Consider the following 26,949-nt stretch of genomic DNA (forward strand, 5'->3'; position numbering starts at 1 on the left):
CACTGTGATTCCACACCAGTCTTTATTTATATTTTGGGGCCTTCATGAAACAAATCTTGTAATTACCTCTTCCAAGTTACATTTTATTCACTTGATGGTGTGGTTTACCCCGTTCCACAAAAACAAGTATGATTAATACACTAGAAATACTTTAAGAGAACCTCAAGACAGTTTTATTAACCAATTCAGACCAATGATTGTCTCAAAAATTGAAACTGATTTTGTGGTGGTGTCATTTTAGATTTCATAACCAAATTATGTATCTAGTTAACTTATGTGTGTTAGCATTCATATCCCAAATCACGGAAGCCCTATTTTATAAAATCTTACCACTAAGGTAAACATACTTCATTATATGTCAGTGAAGTGATGAATTCCCTAAATTATCCATAAAAATCTGAAAAACCTAAGTATCTAATTATAACACTGATGTATCTGTCTACTAATAATCACATATATCATTAGTGTGTTTTAAAAAATATCTACAGATTTAAATAAGAAGCTTGCATATTATGGCAGAGTAATAAAACTGTCAAATACTATTTTTGGCTCTAATCATTTATCTTGCCCAAAAATGTGCATATCATAGCCAACAGAACTTTTCTGTAGAATTTTATTTTGAAAATATTATTTCACCTGAAGATTGATCTAAAAAACATTTTAAGATATGAAAATGTTATACAACTTATCTATTACAAATTAATCTGATAATTAATTCTGCAATTAGGTACACTGTGTTAGCTCACCTACATAAAAAATATTGCACATTTTCATTTTGTCTCCACATGTGACTGATGTCTAAACTATATAGAATTCCAAACTATTTAAAAGTTATTCTGTGAAATATCAACTTTATAAATATCAGAACTAAATGCACTGTAAAACAACCATTTTGGTAAACATGCATTTATTCACAGTTGATTTATTTCCTCTAGATAAATGCATAACTGCTCAAAATTATTTAAGAACCTATGTAGAGGTACAAGAGCACACTTACAAATCTATTTCTACCTTCATTTTGAAGAAACACTGATCATGGCAAAACTCTGGCTTATTTTAAAATGAACTATTGCTGGTAAGAAGGCATACTTTAAAACTTTCCTGTGACCTGCACCTGCTCTTTTCTTTTTAAATTAAAATTTAAAAGCATTTGTTTTCAGAGAAGTATCTGACAATTGTTGCAAAACTGAATAATCACATAAAACAGACCCTGAAAGCAGTTGAGCATTTAAATGCCTGCAGAGCCTCATTTTACTTGTAAGTTATGACTGTCTTAAATAGCTAGACCACTCACTGATCATAATTGTTAAGAAACTGACAAAACCAGACCATTTTAATGTTATGAAATTGACACAAACCTGCATAATACAGCATTCCTCCACTGAGTTGAGGTCATATTTTAAAAATATAAATAAATATATTGGATTGTGAGTCTTATTTCTGTAGTAACCCAGTGTTTAAAATATGCTTCTAAAACAGAAGTGGATAACTGTAGAATAGAGTTCCAGACTTGACTATGAGGGTCAAACACAACTGTTTCTTATGTGCACTGGCTTGATTGATTCCAGCAATTTCACTGTACAGAAGTAAACCATACTTTATACACAGAGATATATTACTCAAAAATCCTCAAAATAGGAAGAAAAGTTTAGAAACCTGTCAAATGTTTCCAAATGAAAAGTAAAGATCTATTTTTGGCCCTCTTCCACACCCTTAAAAGTTGGAATTTGACAAAAAAATCCATGGGTACAGTTTACAAACTTTGACAAACTATTAAGTTAAAACCATTTTCTTTGGGGGAGATGAGAGGAAGTACCTTTAAAACCTGTTATACAAAATTCCAGCTGCCTTTTTATAAAAGTACGTTCCTTAGATTAAAATCATAAAATTAAGGTGCAAGAGGTTAACAAAAATGAACTGAAGAGCTTTATTGACATCACAGTACATTCAAGAATAATTTTAAGAACATTACAGCTGAAAGAGAATGGCATGTTTATAGTCTTATTAAGCACTATTTTTTGAAAAAAATGTAATACAAAGAAATCCTATTAAGTAACTTGGAGCAGCATTTGGAAAAAGTACACCTATTTACAGATTAAAAAAAAAAAAAAAAAAGATTCTGGTTTCACCTACACAGCCACAATGTGCCTCTATAATGAGACAAGCCCTTAAAACTCATGGAATTTTTTAAACATCATGGCATCCTTGCCACATCATTCCTCAGCGTTTACGACGGGGAGGGGTTGTTGATCTGGAAAAAAAAAAGGGAAAAGACAAATTTAAAAATAAAAATGTATTTTAAACTAAAGAATCTGCAATTTTTAAATAAATATTATTATATAGGATTTCTAAAGTTACTTAAGACTATGATCATTTATCAAGTACCAAACTGAGTTTATTAAAGAGAGAGAGAGAAAGGACACTTTCAACTTTGAATAAATTCAGTCAAATTTTTTTAAAAATCAGACAAAATACTTTAAAAAGTATACTACCTTGATCGGGACTTAGACTTGTGTTTGCGGCTTGCCTTCTTACCAGACCTTTGAGATTTCTCCATGGATCGCGATCGACTATGTTTAGGCTTCTTAGCCTTCTTTTCTTTGCTACTTCCTGGAGATTCAGAACTGCTCCTTCCACTAGAATCAGAGCCTGAATGTTTTTTACTATCTTTGGTAGTACTTTTCTTACTATCCTGTCTAGAATCATGTCGGATGATTTTAACAGATATAGAACCACTCCTAGAGAATGTTCTTTCGCTTTCTCGTTTCCTTTTTAACCTATCATCCTGACTACTGAACTTAAAATCTTTTTCTTCCCTTTTTTGTTTCTCTTTTCTCTTATCCTGTTCACGTTCCCTTTCTTTGTCTTTCTTTTTCCTATCTTTATCTATACTTCGGCTCCTCTCCTTTTTTCTCTCCTGTTCTTTAGCCTCACCTTTATGCTTATGACTGCTCCCACTAAGATTTCCACGTTGATCGTCAATTTTACGCCTATCTCGACTCCTACTGCGACTGGACCGATTAGTTCGCCTATCCCTTGAGCGACTTCTACTTCTACGTCTCTCTCGAGAAGGACTCCGATTTCTTCGTCTTTCTCTCTCAATGCTATTTCTATTAGATCTTCTCCTATCTCTAATCTTGACTCTAGCCCTATTGCTCTCTATTTTAATTCTGCGAGAGTAACTTCTACTTCTACTCCGTCTAGCTTTAATTGTTGGAGATCTACTCCTGCTATGTCTCTTTTTCCTTTTAGGAGAAGAAGACCGAGAAGAAGTGCGACTACTACCTGAGCTAGAACTGTATGAAGAGCTAGAGACACTACTACTAGTACTACTAGTTCTGCTATTGCTACTGGAACTACCACTACTAGAACTTCCTGATCTACTCCTTCCTTGTTTCTCTTTTTCTTTATGCTCTTTTTTTGGTTCTAAAACTGACGTAGTTTCATTTGGAGTTCTTTTCTTTTCATTAACCACATCACCGTCTGCTTCTCTTGCTTCTAGTAGTGATAAACTATTTTGCTCTTTATGGATAAATTCATTCATCTCTTTTGTAACCCTTTCTGTTTGTTGCTTTTCTTCTGAAAGAGAAAAAGAAAAAATACTATGAAAAGTCAAATGTATGACCAAAAAATCCCTAAACTATCAAATTTCAAATTATCAAATGGTAACAGTAGAACAGCATTGTTTAACAGAAACAGAATACAAGCCACGTAAGTATTCAAACTTTTCTAGTGGCTACATTAAGAAAATAAAAACAGATGAACTTAATTTCAATAGTTTATTAACCCAAAATATTAAAAATATCATTTCAAATATATATACATACATATGTATATTATATATATGTATATAAAATCTTTCAAATCTAGTCTATTTTATACCTATAGCATACTTAAACTTGGTATATTTCAAGTGTTCAATAGCCACCTATAGGGTTATCTATGCTCCTGGACAATACAAGAAAAGAGTGTCAAAGTGGAAAGATACATGTGAAGCAACTGGAAAAGATTTCCTTTTTGTCTCAAAAGGCAACTTAAAGGTTAAGTAATTTACAGGAAATTTTCGACTGCTAACTCTTAATAATTTCCTTGTCCAAGTATGATTTTTCCAAAAAATTCAAAACACTCTTTCAGTATTCCTAATGCCATTATGTAAACTATAAAAAACTACAGTCATGGATAGTATTTTACATTTGAAAACTTCTATAAAGGGGTGCCTGGGTGGCTCAGTTGGTTGAGCTTCCATCTTTGGCTCAGGTCAGGATCTTGCAGCTCATGGGTTCGAGCCCCACGTCAGGCTCTGTGCTGACAGCTCAGAGCCTGGAGCCTGTTTCATATTCTGTGTCTCCCTCTCTGTCTGCCCCTCCCGGGCTCACGCTCTGTCTTTCAAAAATAAATAAATGTTTAAAAAAAAAACTTTCTGTAGAAAGTCCTCTATTTCCTTAAATATGCTAGCTACGCATTAAATATTCTAACTACAAATTACTTTTCAATAGTTTTACAAATACATTTCCATTTCAAAAGTCTTCTTTTTCATTTTGAAAACTTTAGAAAGAAAAAATACATTAAATGACAACTTATAGCTATTGAAATTAATGTCTTACAAAACAAGACAAAGTTCACCTTTTACATATTTTGAATACCACGATTAATTTTAAGTTTCATAAAAACTGCAAATAAGCCAAAAACCTTAGTTTTAGTCACATCACATGTTATCTATATTCTAACCTCAAGTCTACCCTCGATATTGTTAGGTTGGTTAAAAAATAAAAAGAAATACAAATAAAACTGGACAAAAATTAAGTGAGTCTAAAAGATATACCTTCCATCTGTTTATCATGTAACAGCTGCTGTTCTTTTTCTTTTCTCCAAAAAGCTTCCTGTTTTTGCCGGATTCGGTGCCGTAACTCCTCATCATCAGTGTCAGATGACTCAGAGCCTCTGTCACTCCTCTCATCTTCACTGTCTCCTGATCCATAACCACCCAGTCCACCTGTGTACATAAAGTTCAGTCTATCATATGGAAAAATTATTCTAGACACTAAAAAATTTTTAAGGTCTGAGAAGAAAGCTAATTTTTTTCATTGCCTTTTCTTGGAAGAATATGCTTATTCGGGGTGGGGAGGAGTGTAATTCCAATTCGTAAGGGAGTTCGTAGAACCCTCATGAAAATTGACAGTATCTCATTCTTTCTGAAATATTTGTATTTCTCACCATAAAGGAACCATGATAACAGTTCTGTTTTACTGTCCATACTAACCAACAAAACCATTTAACAGGGCACTAATAGAGCCTCACTAAAGCACAGTCAATTCAACTACCAATGATCCTGAAAATATTTCTAAAATTAATTCTTTCATTGTTCAAAGCTCAGAAATCCCAGGTAGTATGCAAAGTATTTTTTCCCTAAAGAAATTAGAATACTGTAATTCTCACTGGTACAGAAATGGTAATGTGCTAAAACTACTCCCCACCCTGAAGTGATCTAAATAGTAATTAATCATTAACAAAATCACATGGGCATTTGGCTCTACCCATTTCTGTTGATCCCCACAAAGATTAATTTGAAATGATGTGGAAAAGGCAAGTTCAAGCTTTTATATACTTGAGAATATATCATGCAAAGAGCAAATTACGAACACATCATTACTATTACACTATTATAAGATAAACTCTTTCCTCTATGTTAAAACTCAACTTGCTACAACACAATCTAAATGAAAGTCCCCTATTAACAGCATTAGTGGATAGGTTCTTCCCTAAGGCATGTATGCAATCATTTTGAAAGTGAGCTTAAATATAATCAGGGCTAAGTAATGAACTATTACAACTCGCCCCAATAAACTATGAATTAGTCACATTTATAATAATTCCTGTGAATGCTTTAGTCAAAAAAAAAAAAAAAAAGGCAAACCTTTAGAGACCGAAATAACCCTAAAATCTAGGTTTATAAACTGAGTAGGAATAGTACAGTTTCAAAACAGAACATGTAGAGAGACATGGTAAGTGTGATTTTCCCTTTAAGGCCCTCTCACAAATAAGGAAAACACTTACCGAGTCCAGTGAGGGAAGCCAGTGCACTGGACTGTGCCAGCTGTTTTGCAGGAGCTTTGTATCACATCAACAACAGGAACAACATGTTAACACAAATAGCCACGATTTCATAGTCATGAGAGTCTATGGTATTGTTAAATCTACTACTATTGCTGCTTTTTGGGGAGAGAAGAAACATTAAAAACATAACATTCATTTTAAACCAGTAGCATGTCTGGCCTTGAAATTATAATGCTGAAGTGAGCTGAAATTGTTTTATAATGATGAAAAATACTGACCAGTACATCAGTATTTTTATTTTTGAGGTATGGTCCGTAATTTAAATTTTGCTTTCAGTATATTTTTTAAGTGTTACCAAGAATATGGGGGGTGGGGATGGGTGAATCTCTTGCTTCTGTAAGAATTTTAAGTGGTAAACTGTGAAAACTGAAGGGTCACAATTCAATTCATTAGTGAAACTAAACTACACTGTAAGTTATACACCAAATACTACGGTATCTATAAAAAAAAAATCAGGTGAAATAAATTGAACATCAAGAATTTTCCACTATACATTTCATCAAAAAATAGCATAATTGCTCATTTGTGCTCAAGCAAGTTGGATAAAAGGAAAAATACTTCTACAGTTTTAATATGATGTCCTACAAATCTAACCTTTCCCAGAGAGTTAAAAACATGCAAGAAGAAAATATTTCAAATATCTGCTAGAATTCAGCAGGGACAACCAAAAAAAGTCCAAAATAGCCACCAAAACCAAAATATTCCCAGAAAAACAAAACCAAGAACACCCACAATATACCTTTCGTTGCTTTCCGGTGTGCATCTTTGGCTACGTAATAAATTTCTTCATCTGTGACATCCAGTAGAATTTCAGTCAGAAGCATTTTTGTCAGCAACATCTACAGAAGGATATTTTATATATTTATATATATTGTTCCTAATTTAATTTTTATAGTTACTAATGCTGTTTGATATTTTCAAAAACAATTAACAGGCAAAGCCATTTTATAAAACATTTTAAACAAGAGATCATATCATTCCAAGGAACTGAATATCTTGAAAATTACTCTAAAATACAAAAACTTTGAAAATTTCAAAATCATGAAATAAAGTATGAATTTCCCTATATAATAAAGAAATTGAATTCTAATTCTATACACAAAATATTTTTAAAAGGCCCCTATCAATAAAAATTTCCATAGATGCTTTAAGTTGAAAGGAGGACGCCTTCATTTAATAACAGTATTAGTAAGCAGCACAACACTAGTTAAATTACCTAGGAACTTACGTTAACCCTCGGCTCAAGGTGAAATTTAAAGGGAAGGAAAAGATAGCTATTCCACTCTGTTAGATCAAGTCCTTTTTTTCTTGACTACTGAAATATAGAGTACAAGTGACTTGAAATAAAAGCTGGATTCTAGCACTAGTTTGGCTACCAGCAAGTGTTTGAAATGTACACCAACTATTAGTTCTTCAGCCTCTCAGGGCTCCAGATTACTCATCTGCTAACGAAAGTACACTATATCAGCATCTTCTACACACATTCCAAAGATCACTGGTCTTTAAATAGAAGAAATGCAACATATATTCCCAATCTCAGAAAATGACAGTACACGTTATAGATATTTAAGGCTTTAAGTCTTTCAATGAAGAAATATGTTTAACTGTATTCAACTCAGTACTTCCTAAACTTATTTTTCTATGAAGTCTTTTAATGTTTCTAAGTATTCAAAAGACATACCTTAGAAAATAATAAATCAATAAATGCTCTCTTGGGTCTCATATAGTAAAGCACTGTTTATTTACAACACCGGTATTAGGAAACATGCTTAATAACTGCTGCATAAGCAGCGATTTCCTATTATAAATTTTAGACATTATTACCTAGCATCTCTATATATCAATATACATTTTGCAACTGTTTCATGAGTTCACAGTTTAAATGTTTAAAACAGTCAACTAATAGTTTAGAAATTCTAAACAAAACAAATCCTGTAACAAAATGTTCTATGTCAATTATACTTCAGTAAAAAATATTTTTTTAATCCTGTACATGGTAAGAAATTTAACATTCTACCATTTGATACTCTTTCTCTTCTTCAGTCATCTCTGGTTCACTGTGCTCTTCCTGAGGAACTGGAGATGGACTTCTGGTGACTTTTCCACTACTTGCAGCCTCAACATTTTCAGTGTCTTCATCTTCCTCATCACTATCCTAGAAGAAGTAATAGTATGGGTAGCCCAAATTCATGCTTATAATGTAAAATCATTATCTTACACATTCTATTTTAAAACCATAAAGTCTATGAAACAGGTATATAAAAATAAAATCTCTCTCTAAATTACATTATAAATTTGTACTATAGATTTCATTTAGTAGTATAAAGTGTCACCTGAAAGGAAATATAAGATTACAAGATAGCTTAGGAATATCAATTATTTTTCAAAAATTTTTAAAAGCTTATTTATTTATTTTTGAAAGCAAGAGAGCAAGAGAGAGAAGCACCGAGAGAGAGAGACAGGGAGGGAGGGATGGGGGAGGGAGAAGGAGGGGGCAGAGACAGCGAGAGAGCAACAGCAAAAGAGAGAGAGAGAGAGAGAGAGAGAGAGAGAGAGAGAATGAATCCCAAGCAGGCTCCACACCATTTGTGCAGAGCCCAACCCAGGGCTCAATCCCACAACCTGAGCCAAAATCAAGAATCGGATGCTTAACTGACTGAGCCACCCAGGCACCCCTCAATTTTTTTGCCTTAGTCAATTTTGACTTATTTTATAAATAACCAAAATTAATATCATACCAAGACTGACCCAATTAATATCCATTGTCTATCATGGTCTTGAAATAAGTAGCTTATAGAACTTTGGATAAATAAACCACGTTTATATTATTCAATGTTACTTTTATATAGCTACAAATTTAAGCTTGTTTACCTAAAATCATGTCACTTAAAATTAAAGATCTGTGTCAGTTTCCAGATCTTAGCTGGCCTTGAAACTTAGCAAAATGTGTTTTGCTACAAAATGGACAGATAAGAAATGAGATGTAGGAAATGCATCATTTCCTACTTCAGATGTAGGAAATGCCAGAGTTCGTCTCTGCTTCTGGCTATAGGTTTTCAGTATCCAGATGGCACACCTTAAAAAGGGGCTTCTTCAGGCAAAGAAGTATCCTAGAGTTACCCTTAAAAATCCTACTAAGTAAAAGATAAGGTGATCATTGAAACACTACTATGGAAAGACTATCTGAACCAGGGTAAGAATACATGTAACACAAGCCCAAAAGCATTTGGGAGAAGAGGGAAGATAATCTCCAAACATTTTTTTTGACACCTAAACCTATCAAATCTGGAAATCCACTATTTCATGTTAAAAGTTAATAATTACATTTAAAAAAAAAAGGCAAACTATTATGACAGTCTTTTGGTTCTTATCTTCATAATACCCACAACAAAAACACATCTTTGGCATGGTGCTTTTGTGAAACACTGAAAGTATTATAGCATTTATGAAATTTAAGCTAAACCAATGTCTACTTGAATCTAGTTACCCTGCTGTCCCCTTGTGATTTATTTCTGAAGCATAAAATGGCCTTGGGAGACACCGATTTCCAGAGTTGCATACCAGCCAGTACTATGGCTATCATGTCAGCTGAGAGCACATTACTGCTAAATTAAAAAATTCCTAAGCCACTCACACCACCTAACTGATGAAGGTTTAAAGATTTAACTTAATTACTTTCAGCGTGCATGTCAGAAATTATGAAAGTTATTCATCTTCTGGTATAAACATATACTTAAATATTCAAAAAAGGCAGATTTCCTTCTCCCTTGCCATTTTAACTTAGTTTCATTTTATAATCCACCACTAGGGAATCAGCTGCGCTGCAACGAGAATATGGATTTGTTTCTCAAGGTAAGACCTATCGAGCAGCCTAATGAGTAATTTCTCTCTGGAAAGAAATGTTTTATAAACCCACTGCCCCCTTTTTCTCCTTACTCTACCCTCAATAACAACATCTATAAAAACATAATCCTTGGGGCGCCTGGGTGGCACAGTCGGTTAAGCGTCCGACTTCAGCCAGGTCACGATCTTGCGGTCTGTGAGTTCGAACCCCGCGTCAGGCTCTGGGCTGATGGCTCAGAGCCTGGAGCCTGTTTCCGATTCTGTGTCTCCCTCTCTCTCTGCCCCTCCCCCGTTCATGCTCTGTCTCTCTCTGTCCCAAAAATAAATAAAAACGTTGAAAAAAAAAAAATTTAAAAAAAAAACATAATCCTCAGGGCACCTGGGTGGCTCAGTTGGTTAAGCGTCTGACTTCAGCTCAGGTCATGATCTCGTGGTCTGTGAGTGTGAGCCCCGTGTCAGGCTCTGTGCTGACAGCTCAAAGCCTGGAGCCTGTTTCTGACTCTGTGTCTCCCTCTCTCTCTGCCCCTACCCCGCTCATGCTGTCTCTCTCTCTCTCTCTCAAAAATAAACAAAAAAAAATTAAAAAACAAAAACCATGATCCTCAAAATATTTACTAAAAGTAATCTCAAGAATATTATTCTAATACTTTTTTATAACTAAATTACTTGTTTATTTCAATAATTTTCACATTCAAATCACATGGGAGTTCCATGTCAAGTGACTCTAACACTTACAAATTTACTTCTCTGAGGTAAACGAGGGCCATCTCCTCCTTCAGCATCTTCTGTGGCCTTCTTTTCTTTTTTGGACAATTGTGAACGTTGTTGTTCCATTCTTTCTTTCTCCAACTTCTTCTGCTTTTCACGTTCCATTTTTTCAAGACCTTCTCGAATCCAAGCTGGAAGAGTCCTGCGTTTTACTGCATCTGTTTCACATGGAAAACAATATTTATGAGTTAGTTTAATAAAAATCATAAATGTATGAGTTCCTTATTCTTGAATTTCTACCAACTTTGTGAGTAAATGAAATAAAAGAATTTTGGTGCCATTTGAGTGCTTATAACTATCATTCTTCAGTAAGACAGTGATAAGGCAACCCAGTAACCATTATGCTTCTCTTTAAGATCATTTTTAAGAGCAGCAGTGAATATGGTCTTTTTTGTTTTTTAAAGTAGGCTCCACGCCCCACGTGGGGCTTAAACTCACAACCGCGAGATCGAGAGTCACATATTCTACCAACTGAGCCAGCCAGGCCCTTTGTGAACATTGTCTTAATGTTTATGACAAGCCAGGACACTACGAAAGCACATTAAACAATCATCTCACTTAATTCTTAAAAAAAAAAAAAAAAAAAATCACTACTATTATTCAATCTCTTTTACAAATAAGAAACCTCAAGTTCAAAAAGCTTAATGATGTATTCAAAATTAAAAAGCCAGTAGTAGTGATGTGGGCTAATTCCAAGCCAAACTTTTATACTACACTGCTTCTTAAAATATAAAAACAGAACAGAGTCAAACAAAAGCACAAGTCTATTTTTCACAGTGAGAATTCATATGAAGAACTATGATTCCGTAAGTTAAAAAAGAAGTTAGAATCTTCCTATCATGTCTACTTTGTGATAAAAAGGAAAGACTTAAATGTTCTGGTATATTAAGTATTGGATTTGGATTTCTAGATACAAAGTTTAAGTTTACAACATGTCATTAGACATAAATTAGTTATACTATATTAAAAATTTAAATCTTCAAGGGTGCCTGGATGGCTCATTCGGTACAATGTACGACTCTTGATCTTGTGGTTGTGAGTTTAAGCCCCACATTTAAGCACTAGGCGTCCAACTCCTGATTTCGGCTCAGATCACAATCTCATCTCATGGTTGTGGGATCAAGCCCCATGTCAGGCTCCGTGCTGGGCATGGAGCCTGGTTAAGATTCTCTCCGTCTCTCCCTCTCCCAGGCTCACATTCTCTCTCTCTCATAAAAAGAAAAAAAAAAGAAAAAGGAAAAAAATTATATCTTCTGCCAAAATATTTCTGGCAAGTGAAATAACCAAAGGAAAATTAATCTGGCAGCAGCATATCAGATTAACTGAGAGTGGAAAGAGACCAGAGACAGAGAACAATTAAGAGGTTTTAAAAGGGGGAACTGTTCATATACTGGCATAATGTACCAAATTGCCAACACTGAAGAAAATATCAAAAAGCAACAGCTATGATAAATTTATTATTCATCACAAAATCTGTAGTTTCAGATAATGGTTTATTTTTAAAAAATTATTCAGAACTTTTCATATTTTAGACCATCAACTTTTTTGTAATGTTAAGGGTTATGACTATAAAATGATAGGATTTTAAACTATCAATTCCTAACATATCAGAAGTGTCAGAACAATTTAAGAAAACAAGATATCCTTTATACATGATCAAGAAATCATGCCAATTGTGGTCACTAAACTTAAATAGCTACCAATTTGTGGAGGCTCCTGCTTCACAGGAAGTGCAATAGGTGAACGCTGCCGATCCCTGAATGATGATGGCCTTTCTCTTCGATTCTGGGGAGGTGCTGGAGGTCCTGGAGGTCCTGGTTGCCAATAAGGAGGATGAAATCCACCTTGCGGTGGACCAAAAGCAGCCCCATGCTGAAAGAGTATTGCAGTTTATTTTTCTTCACATTAATACAATATACTCTCTGGGACACACGTGTGTTATGAACTGGGACAGTAGAAATCCATGTGTGCAGCAAATCCAAGAATTCCATGGTTCTAATATCCACCGATATTTCTGTAGCCCCAAGAACCTAGGCTTACTTTTCTTAAGAAAGATAAAGATGTTCTGCCTATGTAAATGCAAAGAGTCATCTAAAATTCAGCTAATACACTATTTTCAATAAATATAGAAAAAGATATATATATGACCTTTTATAAAATAATCCTTCTACTACCATGAACTCAAATGTCAGTTTTTGTATAACTAGAAAATACAGGATGTTTTTTTTAATCAATTCCAACTTATTTCTTATGAACTTTAGTTGTTTCTATAATCTTGCAAGAAATATCTATTTTAAACAAAATAAAAGTTATGGAATCATTAAATATTTTTTTGCAATTTTCCTATTTTCAGAGGCTTTTCTAATAAGCCCATTGCCAACAGAACTCTGTCTTGTTAGCATGGGGGTTTATCAAGATAATGGGGTGTAAGTAGAAGCTCCCTGCAACTACATTTCTTCAAAACCAAAACCAAACAAACACTGTCATATCTGTATACCAAGTACGAGTATACACAATAAGTATCTGAATACATATGAATGAGGATTACTGTCTCAAGGTGCATACTGTTTACAATTTATGTCCATTATTAATACAAGTAGTGAAATAATGTCTGAGTTTTTTCAAAATTTTAAATCATGATAGCTCAGTTTATAAGGTAACAACTACAATCAGTTCTTTCAAAATGATTATCTAGCACTATAATTTGAGGGTGGACCCTTGGCAGAGTGATTAGAGAAAATAAAGCCCCACATAACGATACTATTTCCCATAGAGTTCTATGTCCCTAGGAATGAATTAGATGCTACAAAGGAAATTATGTACAATTTCATTAACATGTCATGTCAGAATGGAAAAAAAATGACAACACTAGAAAAAGTCATAATTCTATATAGCAGAAGGAAAAAGTCATAATTCTATATAGCAGAAGGAACTGCATTTAGGAAGATGATCTATGTTCTTCATGTATTTTATTCATGTCTTATCCATGATCTATTATTGACAAATAATGTATTCAACTACTGTGCATTTTCTAAACTTTATTCAACATTTAAATATACCATTTTGAAATTATAAATTAGAAAACAAAACATCATATAGCTATTGCACTTACACATTTTTTTATCCAAATTTTTCCCTAACGATCCTTTATATCATTCTCCTAAACATATCAGACACCAGAAAAAAAAAATCTAATGATTTTAATACTCAAAAACTGAGAATTTTTCTGAGACATAATATGTGCTTATCTGTACAAGACTGAAAAGTGAAACACAGATCTTAGGTACTCTTGATGAGACACTTCCAAAGAATGGATTACGTGCACATCTACAATATTAAAGCAACAAAATATCTTTCACCTGATAGTCAAACTGGTTCACTGGCCCCACTGCAAAATTATCGGGTGGTCCACCAAAGTTGTGATTGTTCTGGTTAAATATATGCCTGTTGTCAGGGGCAAATTCCCCACTGTCCTGACTGTTGCTGTCTTCGGAAGGAGGAACAATGTCCATTGGGCCTGGTGTTGGTGGCATCCATGGCTGATCTGGAGGGGGGTGTGGGGGCTGCTGATGCATTCCCCATTCTATTTAGGATTTAGGCATAAAAACATTCAACAGGGGGTTATAACAACATCACAAATTTTTAAGATCTCAAGAAAGATTTTTCAGCAAAGAAACAGATTTAAAAATTTATGACTTCTTGGGTCAAATTCCTCTTGTATATCTTAAAAATAAGCAATTAATTAAACTAGTAAATAATTCAAATGAACTAACTCCACTCTAATTCATATCCTAAACATATAGAATTCAAATGCCCAAAATTATTTTTAATAATGTAACAAAATCCAAAGCATTTTTTTTTGTTGACTTTTTCTATTTCTGTCCAGTAACAATACCATAAAAAATAACACCTTGAGATTTTATATATAATATCTTTCTTGCATGAACACATTTATCCTCACAACATCCCTGTGAGGTAGGGAGAAATCAGGTATTATCTTTGCCAATTTCAGGAGGGAAAACTGAGGCACACAGAGGTTAATCACCTGCCCAGGTCACAAAGAAAACCAGTAGAATAAAGTTGGGGAGTGGGAATGCCAGGGTGAGTCATTTATGAACTAGAACTTGGGAACCAAAACATTTTCAAACTTGGGGAAATTTGGTGTAGCTTCAAGAAAACTAGAAACAAACTACCTCAGAGTATCAAAGATTAGAATATTCATTATTCTTTTAAAAGTGATGTTAGAGGATTACTTCCTGAGTTTTCCATTCTTACACTGAGAAACAATAATAAGTATTAATAGGGAAAGGGAGATCAAAACTTCACCATCAGCATACTCAAATGTAAGATTCCTCTATAAATATTTTCAAGTGACTATTCAAAATAATAACACAAGACATGGAAAACTGAATTAGCATCAAGAAATCTAAATCATACTGTGAAGTAAAAAAGCAAATGAACAAACAAAAAAATAAAACATATAAAAACTTATGGAAGATTTTCACTATCTGGAAAAAAAAAAAAGGAAAGAAAAAGATGGGTGGATGGTAGGGGCAGAGTATATTTGACAGACTAATTTGTCACTTAGTGACACAATATTTCTTTAATTAGAGGCTAGACATGTTTTGCTCTGCCAGTGCTGCTTCTGAAAAGGCCAGAGGTTGCAACAGAGAGACATAGAATGCTCTCTTCCCTAGATGCCAAGTGAGGTTTCCAGTGTTCCCAGCCCCTGTCAGCCTAGGAATGAAGAACCAAGAAAAGAATCAAACTGAGTGCCACAATGCTAGCAGATTGAGTACAGAATAATTTTAACCACAAAATTTCAAGGTCAAATCTAAATGAAACTGCCTATTCTTTAAGGAGCATCAATTTCAAGAAGTCATAAAACTAAGCAAATCAAACAATTTATTTAATCCTCATTTTATTTTAAAAATAGTCCTAAAATCCAGATAACATGAAACAACAAACCTGGTTGCCACATTCTGTTAAAGTTTGAATCCCCTTGAAAACTCCCATGATTGTTTGGACCAGATTCCATTGTAGACATATCTTGTCCATTTGGCATCATTCCTGGTGGTTGTTCTACCATACTTTGCTGCCCTGAAGCTTCTCTTTGAGCAATCCAAGCTTGAGCCAATGCAGCCCAGTCAATCTGACCTAACATAATTGAACACAGCAGAAGTTACCATTCAGAATGTAAGACCTAAAAGAATAGTGCCTCTATGTAAAACTAGCATCTCAGTTGTTCCTTACTAGAGTTTTTAAATATTACAGATTTTAAATATTAAATTGGTTATGGCTGAAAGGATGCTTAGAAAACAACCCACATTCAGGTTACAAAATAATAGAAGACTTCTGGAAAACAATGCCACAAAATCACTCTTAACTGGCTTCTAATATTAACTCATAAGAAATTTATCCCCTGTACCTTAGTTTACGGAGTCTTTTAAAAGTCTTCTTTCCTTCGTTTTGTTTTTTTTTTTAATTACTATAAAAACAAATGATCAAACTCACGAATTTCTTCCTCAAACATATCCTATCCAGGCCCACAATGGATCCTGTAGACTTAGGATGAATACAACTATCTATCTCTGCTCATCCTCACAGTCACCCTTTAGCTAAGGCTCCCTTCTCTAGTCAAAATACATCTTCTTAGCAACTTCTTAGCCATTCTTTACTCAAAATGTATTGCCTCACTATCTTAAAGGTCCTCTTCCTTCTCCAATATCTATGCTTAACATTTTAAGATCTAATATTATTAATAAAGGAAACAAAGTAGAATAAGACAGTTTTTCACATTGCAGTAAAGATTAAATAGGTAGTCTCATACATTTTGGTGGAAACATAGGCTGACATAAACCATGTGGACCTGAACCTGGGCAGTGTGTATCCAAAACTTTTCAAATGTGCTGACAGTGGTATAACAAACCTAGTTCCTGGATTTTTTTTCTTCAGAAAATAAGTGGACATTTAACAATGCAATGATATGTATACAAAATTATGATAATTATTTCAAAAAGTACAAAGTTACAATCAATCATCCAAAAGTGATTTACTAATTTACAGTATTATAACAGAATGTTATGTAGCTATTAAAAAAAGAAATAGACTCAGATTAACCCAGTAAAGGCAGGACAGTGGAAGAGGTCTTATCAATGAAGCAAAACTGGCCATGAATTAACAACTATGAAAGCTAAGTAATAAAAAGGGGCTCCCTCACTCTTTTCCACACCCATATATGCTTGAAATATTCCATAATAAAAAGAAAAATTTAAATGATATATATAGCATACCTTCAGTTGACTATGAGCTACATAATGAACAACAGAAGTATGCTTTACTTAAGCAACACATTTAAGGAAGATTTTCCTCTTTCTTTAGAAAAATAAGAACTAAATCAGTTTTAAAAATGTAAAATCTTCATAAAGCTTTCTACTCTTTGAGGAAGTCTTCTAAAGAAAAATTCATTCCCTAATATGTATGCTATGGCAGTATTATTTATGAGACAAGATTATATTTTGGTCATAAAACGATCCAATAAACCAATTCCAATTCCATTTGCCTTAATCCCATCATCTATCTCCCACTCATCTCTATCTCCCCTTTCCCAATTTCCAAATTCAACTGATTTCCTTACTTGGATCTTGCTGGTGCTGGAACGACTGCATCCACTGTTGTTGGTTCAAGGGCCATTGCTGCCAAGGCTGTCCTCCTTGATCCCACATCCTGACTTTTTAAAATATATTTGATTTTCTATCTTCAACAAAATAAACAATTTAAAAATGAGAATCACAGTTAATTTTAAAAGCTCACACATCAGAAATTATTATATGATGATACATTTATGTGATCAGAGCTCTAAAATTCTGGTCAGTAGTTTACCAAAGGGAAGTGGAATTTTTAGATTGGCAAGCAAGAGTATAAAATTTAAATTTTTTTTTTTAATTTTTTTTTTTAACATTTATTTATTTTTGAGACAGAGACAGAGAGAGCATGAACAGGGGAGGGTCAGAAGAAGAGGGAGACATAGAATCTGAAACAGGCTCCAGGCTCTGAGCTGTCAGCACAGAGCTTGACACAGGGCTCGAACCCACAGACCGCGAGATCATGACCTAAGCCGAAGTCGGACGCTTAACCGACTGAGCCACCCAGGCGCCCCAAGAGTATAAAATTTAATGTTAATGGTGGCAAGCATGGCTCTAATCAACTCAGCTCAACAAGATGGGAAAAATATCTATTTTTTCCCAATACAGACCTCTGGAAATACAGTTATTTATTTTAAAGATTATACGAAGGGCCGCCTGGGTGGCTTAGTTGGTTAAGTGTCTGACTCTTGGTTTCGGCTCAGGTCGTGATCTCAGTCTGTAGGATCAAGCCCTGCATATGGCGCTGCACTGACAGGGGGGGCCTGCTTGGGATTCTCTCTCCCCCACTCTGCCCTCCTCCACACACCCAGACGCTCTTTCTCTCAAAAAATAAATAAATAAAACATAAAAAAATAATAAAGATTATAAGAAAAAAAGTGATTTAATCTCTTCCCAACCAAAACTCCCTAAAATGGGTAACCAAACAGCTCTAGCTGTTGAAGGAAAACTCTTCCTTATAATTAGAGCTAATGAACACAGAAGTAGAATAAATTCAGAAAATTACTATATTGCCAAACCTAATGAAACAACTGATTCAGGAAATCTGACAAGTTGATGGGAAGTCACAAATTCAAAGGTTGCTCAAATACCACCCCTACAGACTATTAGTTGCCTCTTCATGAGACACAATATTATATCCCCAAATCACTCTGAATATTTTCTCCAAAAATGTTTAACGGAGTCCAACTGAGCTTTTGGATCTAATTCTACTATAAAGAAATTAAAAGGAACAAAAGAATGACATAAACAGTATCAAAAGAAACAACTTGACAAATCCAGAAAGTCAGATAGGTCTACAAGAGCAAATTTCTTAACATTTAAATACCATGGAAAAGAAAGGGAGAGCACATATGTGTTAATAACTGTTAAATCTACGTGATGTGTGGGGTGGGGGGTGGGGGGCATCACACTAGTCTACTAGTCTACTTTTCTCTAAACTAATTTAAAAACTTTCATAATAAAAAGTTTAAAATTCCTGCAAGTCTAATACAGCTGTACTTTATCCAACACTGACATACAACCCCTTTTAAGAACCATTGATATGCATGGCAAACAGGATGTGTTTCTTCATTTTTGTACCCTAAGGCTTAGCATAGAGGCATTAAATAAATTTTTACTAACTGAATTTTTCTAGAATGACCCTTTCCTCTATTCTAAAAACAAAACAAAAGCAAGCCTTAGCACTGCGGGATCAAAAAAAAAACTAAGAAAGCCAGATAAGAAGGAAGTAAGAGACACCCACTCAAATAGGACAACTAGCTGTTACAATTCAGTCTCTTAAAAGAGTTTGCAGCATTCACACAATGTCATATAGTTCTATCAATGTCAGATCCTGACCTTTCAAGTAAAGAACACTGTAAATTAGAAAAGATGCATTCCTTTGTTACCTTGATTTCCTTACAGTCAAGTGCACTTGACTTCTAGTCACCGAATACAGTCTATAATAATGGCATCATTAGAATATGCTAAATAGCACCACACCTGAGGCCAACAACAGACTTGAGTATCAATTCCAAGCTGCATATGCTTCTTTTTCTAATCTCTTCAGATTTTCTTTCCTCTTTTTCAACTATACCTTTAAACATTTTAAAAGCTAAATGACTTATTAGAATCCTTTACAACTTTAATTAAAAGGTAACAAATAAATAAAGAGGAACCCCCCAGAAGAAATACCAACTGCTATTTTGACTAACCTCAGAGGTTCACCTTCTGTTTAAAATTTGGGTTGATTCAGACTACAGCTTGGAAGCATAGCAGCAAGATTACTTATGCCCTGAGGGGGGAAAAAAAAAGAGTATATGTTTACTCTTAGATTATGAAGAGTTACTAGAATTAATAAAATTCTAGAGATGCAACATAAAAGTGTGATCATCTCTAAATTAATTTGGAGCTTTTCCTCCCATTAACTTTATAATGAGAAACTACCATTTAAAGTTAAGGGAAATAGGTACATCACAAATGACAAAGCAAAGCTTTTTAAAATTTTTTCCCTTTCAAATAAATATCTTTTTATTTACTTGAACAATTCATTAGTATAAAATAATGTCAAACAATTTAGGGACTGTCATATATGTTGAGAAAAAAGGAAACATTTGAAAAGCTCTCATTCACCTGACATTAACTTAAATGGCACAAGTAACAAGATGCATTAATTTAGGTTTTTCTATAGAATTCTAAGTTTAAAATTAACACCAGCAAGGTGAAAACAATTTGTCCCTCAAATGTTTTCATTTTATTCCCATTAGATCAACAGCTTTTTAAAGTTGATAGAAAGTCAAATCTATTCACCTTTTTATCTCCCACAAGGGACAGGACAGCCTTTTGCATACATCAGTCTCTAAATACCAACTGCAAAAATGAATAGTCTCTAGCTCCTTCTAATACAGCAAAGCTGTTGTATTTATGAGAACCAAAAAGCTGTTGTAAGCATGGCTTGCTGTGTTTTCCAAAGCTGTAAATGGTATATCAAAACTCAATGCACAGATTTTTCTGTCATAGGTTATAAACTCATACAATGTAGGCATCATAACTAGCTCTATATACTCACTACTAGAGTTGCAAATAGATGTGCCCTTAAACCACTTTCATGATGAAAATGATCCGTACTGACTCCCAACCATCATTTCCAATACACAGATTTACTTCTCTAGAAATCAAAGTTGCTTTCACTTACTCATGTTTAATGGTTGTCATAAACAACTTTTCAGTTCTCCTTTTAAGGCCAGTAACCTGGATTTCAGAGCACAAGCTCTTTTCATGATGCCCACCTAAACCACTCACCAGCTGTATGAACATGGGCAAATTAACCACTAATTCTTGGTTTTCACATCTGTAAAATGGAGGACATAAATAAGTGTTCACCTCATTGAGGATTAAATGAGAAACACATGAAAACTCAGCAAGGGTGCCTGGGTGGCTCAGTTGGTTAAGTGTCCGACTTTGGCTCAGGTCATGATCTTGCGGTTCAGGGGTTTGAGCCCCGCATCAGACTCTGCTGACAGCTCAGAGCCTGGAGCCTGCTTCAGATTGTGTCTCCCCCTCTCTCTGTCCCGCCCCACCTAGTGCTTGCTCGCTCGTGCTCTCTGTCTCAAAAATAAACAAATATTAAAGAAAACTCAGCAAAGCAGTCTTCAAAAAGTAGAGCTTAATACCACCATCAACACTTTCTCAGTATCTCAGTATCATTTCTGAGAGCACTCCTCAAGTTTACAATTGGGGGCAGGCAAAGGGGTTGGCAACCAAGCCAAGCCATTTCTACTCAACTCTTTTTTTCTTGTTTGAAAGTAACCTGAGGTATCTTCGGAAAAAAATTTTTTTTCAAAAAAAATCTTCTTGTCCCTCCCTCTCACAATATCATTGACTGAAGCTTTAAAAAAGAGAAAAAGGAACTTCAGGAGTTTTCCCATGCACAAAAAGTTTTTACTTGCATATTTTCAAGAGTTTGATTTGTATTACTTGTAGCCATTTGTATTTGTTAAAACCAGCCACTTCTACTTTTACTATGTTTTCCAAAGCTTCTTGCCCCCAAAGATTTTATGGAAGCTACTATTCAAATACAGTGTTTGAGGGGCGCCTGGGTGGCGCAGTCGGTTAAGCGTCCGACTTCAGCCAGGTCAAGATCTCGCGGTCCGGGAGTTCGAGCCCCGCGTCAGGCTCTGGGCTGATGGCTCAGAGCCTGGAGCCTGTTTCCGATTCTGTGTCTCCCTCTCTCTCTGCCCCTCCCCCGTTCATGCTCTGTCTCTCTCTGTCCCAAAAATAAATAAACGTTGAAAAAAAAAAAAAATTAAAAAAAAACAAAAAAAAAAACCCAAATACAGTGTTTGATACACTTAGGCTTAGAAAAATACAGAGATGTGAAATTGTGAGAAGCAGAACAGCATAAAAATACAGCAAAGAAAGTGACAATAAAAGTCAAGGAATTAAGAAGTTAGGAGGTATTTGATAAAATGCTTCAATGAAATCTTCAGTTGAAAAACTTGGCTACAGAAGATGAGTATTGAACGAGGGGGTGGGTAAAACACCAAAAGGTTAGTTGTTTTGGAAGACAATTTAGCATTACCGTATTTTATCAAAATACCAGCAATTCCACGACTTAAACCATGGATGAGTATACTCACCATGTAACCCCAGCCCCTGCAGCATGTTTGTAACAGTGAACATCTGCTTTTACTGTCACTCAAAGGGCAATGGGTGAAATACAAGAGAACCATACAGTGGACTGCTATTCAGCCATTATGAGTAAGATAGACTTTTATATGCTGACATATATTGATACACAAATTATATTAAGCAGTGAAACAAATTATGTGATACAACATGAATAATGATGCTGCTTGAGGTTTTTTCTTATTAAGAATGAAATTTAGTATAGAAAATCCCTAAATTACAAAAATGCTTAAAAACTAGTAGGCTCTGGGAAGTGAAAATAGATCAGGAAATTCTGATTGTCTTATATCTGTGTTCTTTGAATTATTTTACCATAGTGTGTGTTTTTAAAAATACATATATAGATTTTTAAAAGATACAAAAAAAAAAAAAATCAAAGGAAGCTGATCAGCACAGTCCATAATGACAGCTATATATAGGCAATAAGCACTACACATGTACTAGAACTGTGAGACTTTGGGCAAATTACCTGACCTCTGTCTCATTTTCTTATGAAGGATTTGGGAGTAAATTTCTATAATCTAGTCCAAAAAGGGTTTCTCCAGTCATGAGAATAAAATTTAGAGTTACACTGAATTTTGTAAAGGGACAGATTTTAAGAAAAGACTTAGTATACTCAAATATCTAATATAAACTTTTATATATGTTTCAGCATCTGGCACAATGCTTGATAAAGGGTTTCATTAATTATCTGATTAAAGAACAAGATTATAAGTGATTTGATGGCAAGGATTTAGAAACCCCACACTTTCTTCATCTTCACCATAAAATCTTCTTTACTAACTAATCAACATAACAAATGAAAAATCTAGAAAACATAAAGAATATGAAGGCACATATGGCAATAATAAAAAAAGATGTCCTATACTTTCAGTATGGTTCAATGAAACAACACTGCCTTATACCATTAAAAATGACATTTACAGATTGGTTTAACAATGATTTGGAAAATACTGATAACTGTTAAAGATGAGTGATAAGTACACTAGAGTTCACTACACTCTACTTTTGCACTGTTTGAAGATTTCCATGATGATAACCTAAAGATGATGCGGTGTACATGTTATAGAGACTTACAATGAATTTTCACTGTTTTTTTTTTTTTTCATGGCTTGTACAAGATCTTTTGAGGGCAGAGTCTTACAATTACATGAATTCTCCATAGTGCTTTGCCCATATTAAGTTGTGAAATTACTTTACTCATTCACTGAAATTCCTTATCAAGTAAAAACACTAATATTCAAGGATGAAAAGAACATTCTAACACTGCTACTCTGATCTGATAACATCAAAAGCCAATTCCAATTTATTTGCCCTTCCTTTAGCCTTAATTTTAAAGATCCTTGGGCTCAACTTCTCAGATTTGGAAAATATGATTATTGATCTCAGGCTGCAAGCCTTTCCCTTCATGGGGCTAAATTACCTGCTATTTCCTTGTCAACAATTGGGATTTAGGAAAAACAGAAAGATCAATAACAACGGTTTGCCATCAGAGCATCCAAGTTATCACATATGGCTGGAAAAATCTAGTTTATGACCATGACCAGTGTTACAGATTGAAAGATTATGTTTTAGTCCTATCCTCACTCCCATAAACTATCAATGTGACCTTATCTGGAAATAGGATGGCTGCAGATGTATTCAAGATGTGAGATCATACTGGCTTAAAGTAGGTCCTAATCCAATGACTGGTGTTTTTATTAGAGACACAGATACACACAGAGAACACCATGCGACCACAGAAGCGGAGACTGAAGTGATGTGTCTATAGCCAAGGAAAGCCTAGGATTGCTGAGAACCACTACAAGCTAGGATGAGGCAAGGAAGGATCTTCCCCTAAAGCAGGGTTGGAGAGTTGAGGGTGGAGCGAGCAAGCAAGCATGGCCCTGTAGAAAACTTTATTTCAGACTTCCAGCCCAGAGAACTGTGAAAGAATAAATTTCTGTTGTTTTAGGTCACTCAGTTTATGATAATTTATTACAGTATCCCTAAGAAACTAATACAACCTGAAATGGCCATCGTTTATCTTTTCCATTTCTTAGATGACTCTATATTAGAACACTTGTTGCTCTGAGATTCTTAAAATTACTTGTTTAAGTGACAGTCATTACTATTTGCAAAAGTCCTCTCATAAACTAACAGATGAATGAGAATGAAAATGTAGTATCTGTTTTAAAGTACTTAAGCATCAATTGCAAAATCAAAGAGATATAGAAACACATCTATCCTTTAGTGCATATGGTAAAATGTTTCTCAGATCACACATACAGTTTAGAAACCACAAAATGCAACAATCCTTTTCTCCCCTGCCACGTCACTGCACATCAGATGACTGACCTCAATGCCAAAAAGAATTCATCTGTTCAATTCAGGTTAGGTGGAAATGGCCCTAGCAGAGGCTAACCTTGTAATCATTTGAAATTTAGTAAAACAAATTTTGCTATTTGATGGGACATGCATTTTAGGATATACTGAAATGCTCTGCCACTTGCAGATCAAAAGAGGCACTCAAAAAAATTGGAGAATTGGATAGTTTGGTTATAGATACCAAAAAAAAAAAAAAAAAAAAAAAAAAAGGATGGAGGCATGTCATAGTAGACAATTAAAAGAGCTCCCAATGTCCAAAACTGAAACAATCTGAGCAACAAAATAAAGTAACAATGGATTTTAAGACAACTTATGACACAAATATCTATGTGTCCACACTGATATAAACAAATGATTAAATACGCAGGGACAGACAAATCTCTCATGCAGAAGCATTCCAACTAAATTATGTGGATACTACATCCTAAAAAGGAGGGAGAACATCGCTCTCCACTCCTCAAGTACAGATTGTGCAAAAGGACTTCCTTCCAATGAGTACAGTATGGAAAGGAGGGGGTTGTTAGGGGAGAGCAACTTTACAGTGGAGAAACTTGACAAACACCACCTCAAGCAGGTGACTGAGGTGATTTTTCACATTCATATTACATACCCTTGATAGGATGTGATGAAAAAGGCACTGCTCCTCTGTAATCTTCCTTTCCAAAACCCCTAACATCAGTCTGATCATGAGAAAAACATCAAATTCCAACCGCAGGGAACTCTATTATATACCTGACCAGTGAGCCTCAAAACTGTCCAAGTTACGGTACCAGTTTGCTAGGGCTGCCATAACAAAGTACCATAGACTGGGTAGCTTAAAGAACAGAAATTTATTTCCTCATCCTCCCGGAGACTAGAAATCCAAGATGGAAATGTCAGCAGGGTTGATTTATTTCGAAGGCCTCTCTCTCTGGCTTAGAGTTGGCTGTCTTCTCTCTATGTCTTTATATGGTCTTCCCTCTGTGTCCTAACCTCGTCTTATAAGATCACCAGTCATAACAGATTAGGACCTACCCTAATGACTTCATTTTACTTTTTTAAAGACCCTATCTCCACAAATGGCTATATCTGAGATACTGAGGTTAGGACTTCAATATATGAACTTCGGAGGGACACAATTCAACCTGTTACAGTCATCAAAAACTAAGAAAGCCTGAGAAACTATCACAACTAAAAGAAGGCTGAGGACACATGACAACTAAATGTCATATGGTATCCTAAATGGAATCATGAGCCAGAAAAAAACATTAGGTTAAAACTTAGGAAATACAAAGAAACTACAATAAAAATAATAATGTTAATAATAATGTGTCAATATTGGTCCATTAATTCTAACAAATGCATCATACTGATGCATATTAATAATAAAGAAACTGTATTAGGCGGGGGTGTTTTTATAGGAATTCAGTACTATCTGCTCAATTTTTCTGTAAATCAAAAACTTTTAAAAAATAAAATCTGTTCATTTTTTTTAAAAAAATATGGTCTCATGAACATCTCCAGAGAACCGATTTACTATTACTATCCCTACAGCCCTACGACAGTCCTACAGGTGAATCTTTACTGTTCAAATTTATTTTTATTTTTGCTTTGCAGCACTCAAGTCACACATTCCAAGTTTATTTTGCTCTTCTATAAATTAACCACCAACAACCAAACTCTCGAGTGCTCATGATGTTCAGATGACAATAATATCCACCACAATACAACTGAAATGTTGGATACTACTCTTTCCCTCTTGAAGCTTAACACACAAAGTCCTTAGCTGGATAAAAACAAGAAAAATACAAACTAGGGAACCTAACTGGAGTTAGCAGGACGCATGTGCCCTGACCGCGCCTGCGTAGTCGGAACTGCACAGCGCAAAAGGTCCAGGTCCGGGCCCCAGCCTCCTCCGCCCCCTTGCACCCCCCTCCCCATAAGGGGGTTCCCACTGCGCACGCGCAGTGCTTAACGGCCGGTCAGGAGCCCAACAATTAGTCCCTTCTGATCCGAGAGAAAACTCTCAGAGTTATAGGAATCAGTCGTGAGCATTCTCTTTAATAACAACATTTCCTCTTCACTGAGAGCACCGATCCGATTCACCAAATCGGGCGGACACCGCCTCTTTAAGTAGATGAGGTTCCAGCAGTCGCGCCAAGCAGCGTACGCAGCTTACGTGTTTAAGTTAATCTACCTTCGCCACGGAAACCAAGAAGGCTGTGATGGCCTGGCAAGTCCCCACGCCTAATTGTTTCCCACCACTTACCCACTCTGGTTCCGGAACCCCGTTGTCGCCACAGTTCCTGTAATACCTCTCCAAACCTTTCGATGCTTCTACTTCTTCACGAACAAGACAAGATGGCGCCTGATTGGTTGCACCCGGAAGTGAATAATAATAACATCCGCTTGTCATCTGAAGCCATGTTGTCCCCCATCCTGGTCTTTCAGCACGTGACTATACCCCGTTAATTTGTCTCGGTGCCATTTTTGTTTTGGGCAAAACCACCGGGACTTCTTAGTCAACATCGTGCAAGTGTCTGAACATTCCTGTAGGTTACCTCTT

The 26,949-nt window shown here is 35.1% G+C and overlaps 1 protein-coding gene across 6 annotated transcripts; it reads right to left on the reverse strand.

The window, feature by feature from the left end:
* On the reverse strand, window positions 1-26,748 carry PNISR (PNN interacting serine and arginine rich protein). Of its 6 annotated transcripts, none has more exons than XM_047858338.1 (13): window positions 26,653-26,746; window positions 19,565-19,644; window positions 17,363-17,482; window positions 15,694-15,882; window positions 14,085-14,308; window positions 12,426-12,597; window positions 10,693-10,883; window positions 8,132-8,269; window positions 6,854-6,953; window positions 6,055-6,108; window positions 4,823-4,993; window positions 2,493-3,579; window positions 1-2,251 (listed from the first exon to the last, which is right to left on the reverse strand). In XM_047858338.1, the coding sequence occupies exons 3-13, from the start codon at window positions 17,448-17,450 to the stop codon at window positions 2,221-2,223; spliced, it is 2,445 nt and encodes an 814-aa protein (XP_047714294.1). In that variant the 5' UTR covers window positions 17,451-17,482; window positions 19,565-19,644; window positions 26,653-26,746; the 3' UTR covers window positions 1-2,220. The 6 variants fall into 6 exon arrangements, with proteins under 6 accessions (XP_047714294.1, XP_047714296.1, XP_047714295.1 ...); XM_047858340.1 differs by having other exon boundaries at window positions 17,363-17,478; window positions 26,653-26,738; XM_047858339.1 differs by lacking the exon at window positions 19,565-19,644 and having other exon boundaries at window positions 26,653-26,748.
* Window positions 26,749-26,949: the final 201 nt, after the last annotated feature.

The sequence above is a fragment of the Prionailurus viverrinus genome, chromosome B2, assembly GCF_022837055.1.
Source record: "Prionailurus viverrinus isolate Anna chromosome B2, UM_Priviv_1.0, whole genome shotgun sequence".
NCBI lineage: Eukaryota > Metazoa > Chordata > Mammalia > Carnivora > Felidae > Prionailurus > Prionailurus viverrinus.

Bases quoted from the DNA above. Each gene is read 5' to 3' on its own strand.
- PNISR (XM_047858339.1), bottom strand. From the start codon at position 17,450: ATGTGGGATCAAGGAGGACAGCCTTGGCAGCAATGGCCCTTGAACCAA. The intron at 10,884-12,425 runs GTAGCTATTTAA...CATGTGAAACAG, and splicing joins GCAGGAGCCTCCACAAATTG to ATGCAGTAAAACGCAGGACT. The intron at 6,109-6,853 runs GTATATTGTGGG...TGTGATACAAAG, and splicing joins ACACCGGAAAGCAACGAAAG to CTCCTGCAAAACAGCTGGCA.